This window comes from Larimichthys crocea, chromosome VIII (genome assembly GCF_000972845.2).
Source record: "Larimichthys crocea isolate SSNF chromosome VIII, L_crocea_2.0, whole genome shotgun sequence".
NCBI lineage: Eukaryota > Metazoa > Chordata > Actinopteri > Sciaenidae > Larimichthys > Larimichthys crocea.
This window is the reverse complement of record NC_040018.1, coordinates 14,092,970-14,097,974: the sequence shown is the minus strand read 5'-3', so window position 1 is coordinate 14,097,974 and position 5,005 is coordinate 14,092,970. Positions and strand designations below refer to the sequence as shown.

The 5,005-nt window shown below is 39.3% G+C and overlaps 1 protein-coding gene across 1 annotated transcript in view; it reads left to right on the top strand.

The window, feature by feature from the left end:
- Positions 1–1,609: 1,609 nt before the first annotated feature.
- The window catches only part of phlpp2 (PH domain and leucine rich repeat protein phosphatase 2), a 37,355-nt gene continuing 33,959 nt past the window's right edge, over positions 1,610–5,005 (top strand). The window contains exons 1-3 of the mRNA XM_019270470.2: positions 1,610–1,628; positions 1,768–1,820; positions 2,178–2,542. Coding sequence (XP_019126015.2) covers positions 2,330–2,542 — 213 coding nt within the window. The 5' untranslated portion in view covers positions 1,610–1,628; positions 1,768–1,820; positions 2,178–2,329. The remainder of the gene's footprint in view (positions 1,629–1,767; positions 1,821–2,177; positions 2,543–5,005) is intronic.

Genomic DNA, 5,005 nt, shown 5'->3' with positions numbered 1-5,005 from the left:
TATGGTAGTTTGTTTTCTTGGTTTTGTGGTGTGCTGTAACAGAACGATTAGAAACAAGTGTTGGATTCATTTGGACAAAGATATTGTGAGTGAGATGCTATGCATTTGTCGATATTTTCTATAATATCTATGTCATTGTATCTTTTCTCTGTCACTTTGTTGGCAATGCTGCAAATTAACGGGACACCTCAGTGATCATATTGGGTGTTTATGATTTTTGCACAAGTGTAAGGAAGTACCTTGATTTTGTACGTATGCAGTTTGCTGTATTCGCCAGAGGTTTGTCATCATAGTAAACAATTTATCAATTTTTACAGAGAATACTGGGCCACAATATAAAAATACTTTTAAAAAAATTATAAAAGATTCCCATTAGTTGATTTAAAAAAAATGTCCAAATATCAGGGACTAAATTTAAAAAAATGTGCAACTAGCAGCCATATAGCCGTTTTTCCTCAAGCATCTGAAAAAAGTCACAAGAGTGCAGGTTAAACCTTGAGTATGAAGGGCCCCCGTGGGAATCAAACCTTAGTCACCCTATTGTGTGTAGTTACAGAGGATAAGTGGTTCTCTCTGAAAAGCTGAGGTGAAAAGGCATTTTTCATGGCAGACATATTGACACAGCCACAGAAAAATGCAGGTCTAAGTATTAACATTTCCTATCATGACAGGTCAACATGTCTGCTGGGGAAAAGATATGTTCCTGACCTGGGAGTGCAGAATTCAAGTCAATTTATAAACAGGTGTGTATCTCTCCCATGAATAACCTGCACTACCTTTCATCCCACAAATGATGCAGAATCAAGTTAAAAAAAAAACAACAATCTAATAACTCATATGAGTACGTTTTACTTAATTTAGTTTCACATTTTTAAATGTATTATTCTGTTATCTGAAGGCTACTCACCTGGTTCACAGCCGTGGTTAAGCTCATCTCATGTACCCTGTAGTTAGTTAGTTAATTGGTTAATTAGCAAACTTTTTTGTCCACATAAAACACTGTCTTTGATTTGGTATCAATAAACACAGGATTTAAAATGAATAAATACATACAAAAGTTTAATTTGTTTGGGAGTCTGCTCCCTCTAGGCATAGGGAGGCATAATTGCAGCAACCACCTAAAGGCCCACTACTTATTCAGTTTATTTTGTGTACAAGTGTAAGTTTCACAGCAGCCATTTTGACATGAAATAGTAGGTAAACACAGGTGTTACCAATGATACTAATGAAGGCTCTGTTCCATTCAGGTCAAACAGAGTCAGGGTGCTGCTGTGGTGCATGTTGGCTCACTGGAAAGTCTCTCCTGCAATAAATGGAACTGGACCTTAATTATTATCACTGGAAACACCTGTGTGGACCCTGCTGTTTCATGTCAAAATGGCTGCTGTGAAAAAGGTCCATTAGTCAAATTACCAGAAAATACCACACAGGAAATCTTTGGGGCACCTGGGGGGGTTTGGGGCCCCGACTAGTTGCTCACGTTACCGGGCCAGACTTTCCTGTGTACAGTATTTCTGATTGGATATCTTCAGGAATAATTTCTCACAAATGACTTACCCATTTAATTCAACAGGAAAATGAATACTAAGTAACGACTTTCATGATTTTGGCTAACGACTGTAACCAAGGTAAGTAAAATATATGTATGTTACTGTCAAATATCACCAAAGAAATAGTTACCAATGGTCAGCCAGTAGTTCATAGAGTATAGTATAATAAATATACTAGTATAATAAATACTAATGTGTTAATACATTTCATTTACAGGTGTAATAAGTGGTTAATTAATGGATATTGGTCCAAAAGCTCATTCTTAGAAGGTACGTGGAGATAACTTGGTAACCCCAAACATTATTTATTAACCACTGATAAGAACCAAGTTGAATCCTTTATAGATAATTTCTCACTAAATACCAGAATGTTATTGTATTCATCTACTGCTACAGAGCTAGGCTAACCGTGAAAGGTTAAAGAAACCCAAACACAATGAAAAAAGTCACAAGTTAACACGTTGAGGACCAAAGACACGCCCTTCAGGGCCACATCGTGATGTTTCGTTCTGAGCGGCATTACGTGCTAACAGACTTGTCTTGATGTAACATACGCCTCTGAAAAGGGGGCAGCGGCTGATGAATAATAAGTCCTCTGAACCCGCCCATTTAATGTTTATTGATCAGCTCTCCGGCAGGCCTATCTGACAACAGTCAGATTCAGTCTGGATATGGCGTCGCTGCACCGACAGAGGATGAATTTTCACCTCCTCTCCGTGGGAATTTGCCAGTCGCGTACCGGGACTGCACTTCTTGGTTTTTGTTAATAGGGATCATACATGGCGATGGAGGACGAGGACAATCACACAACGGCCGTGGCCACTAACACCCAAACGGGCATCAAGAAAGGAGGTGATGTCGGAGATAACGGGGCTTGCATAGACAGGCAACCGGACACGGTGGTCCACCAAGCGGGGCTGAATCAGACTGCAGGTCGCGGCAGCCGCAGTGGTCCGGGAGCTCATGCTGCAACGGGGATCCGAGTGCTAAAGGCAAGTCATAACGAGGGGATTTTATTCTCTTGTGATGCAGTAGGTGATTCAAACAGGACAAAGTGGTCGACAAATGTCTCTGTTTTGTGTTACATGTGATGTTTTTTTTTTTTTTTACATTGCAGTGGGTGATTCAAACAGGGCAAAGTGCATGAAGGCATCCTTGTAATATTATGTAACAGCTGTGATACCCAGTGATTGATAGTCTTTGGTTGATGATTGATCTGTGGATGATTGTCATTAAATGAGGAATGTACCAGAGCCAATTAACAGCCACAAACCACACGCACACACACACACATCCACACATGCACACTGAAGGCTGTGAGAGCTTTTATAGGAAGGCCCACTGATTGACAGTTCTTCTATGACATTTTAGGGCAAGATACATGATGTGTATGACATGTAGTTCCCTGTGGCAGCAGAATCTCAGCTGTGATATTCAAATAATCTGTATGCATTACTCAGGTCGCACATCAAAATCATAAAACAGGTTATCCTGTTAAGAAGCAGGCTGATTTTTTTTCTTCAGATCTGATTAAATCTTTCTTATTTATGCAGATAGACAGATATTGGCAGTGAGACCACGCACCCATAATTCAGTTAGTGGGAAGGGGGTAATGTCTTTTTCATGTCTGTTAACATCAACATCAAATAGATAATCAAGTTGCGTTTTTTTTTAGGATCGGTGAGGAAACGCACTGCGATGTGTCTGTTAAAACGGGGGTCACATCCAAACCTTTACCTGCCTGCCTGCCTGTCTTTGCTCAAATATGGTTATGTTTGTTCATTCACTGAAGCACAAGATACAGTTTGTGTTACAGCTACATCATCATGAAGTCATCCATCCGAGGGACATCCATAGATAAATAAAAAAAACTGTCCCAGGTCAGCAATTCATCTGTAGGTAGAAAAATATACGGTTACTCCTTTGTGACTCAGGACAGGTTGACTGAACATGCATACTCAAATTCAGCAGGGCCATGCTTCACATTCACACGACCACACCTGGGTGCTGCCCCGTGGAGGTGCCCAGTGCATTTGTAGTTGACTGGGTCGACCACTAAGTGATTCCACAGCAGCTAGCAGTGTTTCAGTGCTTGATGCAGACACACCTTAAGAGCCGCTGATGAGGAAAGGGCAGGGCACCTTCACCGAGACCACAGTTTCTTCAACAGGTGTGGAATTTAAACTAACTTCCCACCCCACTAACCTCTGGAATAATGTTGCTCCAGTTATGATCTATTTAAGGAGTGAAAGGAAAAAAGATTAGTTTTGACCTTGAAAATAGAAGTTTAACAAAATAATCTTAACTCAAGGTCGATTTACTGGCTTGACTGAGGAAACTTCAGCTGGCAGAGATGATTCTCTAATAACAGAAATTAATTAAAAGTTCAATTAAAATCTATTCAATCTATCTTTAGGGGGGGAAAATGCAGATTTTTCCCAATTTAAGAGGCACAAACATGAGAAATTTATGTTTCAAATATATTATTCAAATACATATCTGTTGGTAATTAATGTGTAAGTGGTAAACCATTCAAACAGAATACAATTTGTGTTGGACATCAAATACTGCAGCTGATGTTGAAAGTATTTCAGAGTGAATTGATAAGTGCAAAAAGAACAATTAATCATTCGGTTATCAAGTAATAATCCCATATGTTTATTTGTTACAGCAAAATTGGATTTTTGATTTGAAAATTTGAAGAGATCACGTTGGGCTCTGTGACCAGGATCATAATGATAACCAAAATAATCATTTGTTGCAACCCCAACTGTATCCACTGAGAAGAAGCATTCCTGGAGTCAGCTGACGTGTCTAAACTTGTGTTGTTCTTAGAATTTGGTGAAAAAAAAAAAAAAAGCCTGTTCTTACACGTTGTGGAAAAATGATTTGCAGTGTGCAGTTATGTGTGATTACATACCACATCATTGTGTGTGTGTGTGTGTGTGTTTGTTTGATGATGATGATGTGTGTGTGTGTGTGTGTGTGTGTGTGTGTGTGTGTGTGTGTGTGTTCACTCTGTGGCTCAGCTCTCAGGTCCAGTATCAAGTCCACACTACTGCAGCCACTGTTCAGCTGACAGTTCCTTTATTCACTGTCCTTTTGACAGACTCTTGCTTATGTGTCACACTCAGTGTTAAATTGCTCAAAGACTTATTAAATATCACAGTGGAATGAGGAAAAAATATTCAAACAGTATTGATGACACCTTTAAGTGACCAAACTAGATACTCTATAGACTTTCATATCCTGTCTATGAATATCTTGTGGTGTCCTTGACAAACTCCAACAGCAGTGTAGTTTGTGTGTTAACGTGTATGTGCATAGCGATCTTTTATGAGCAGCTGATGTCACTGATCAACAAATTATTTTATCATTTTAGCAAAGCATCCGTCTTTATTAATGTCAAATTGAAATAGCCTAGCATTGCACGAGTTTCAGGAAAAACATTAGGC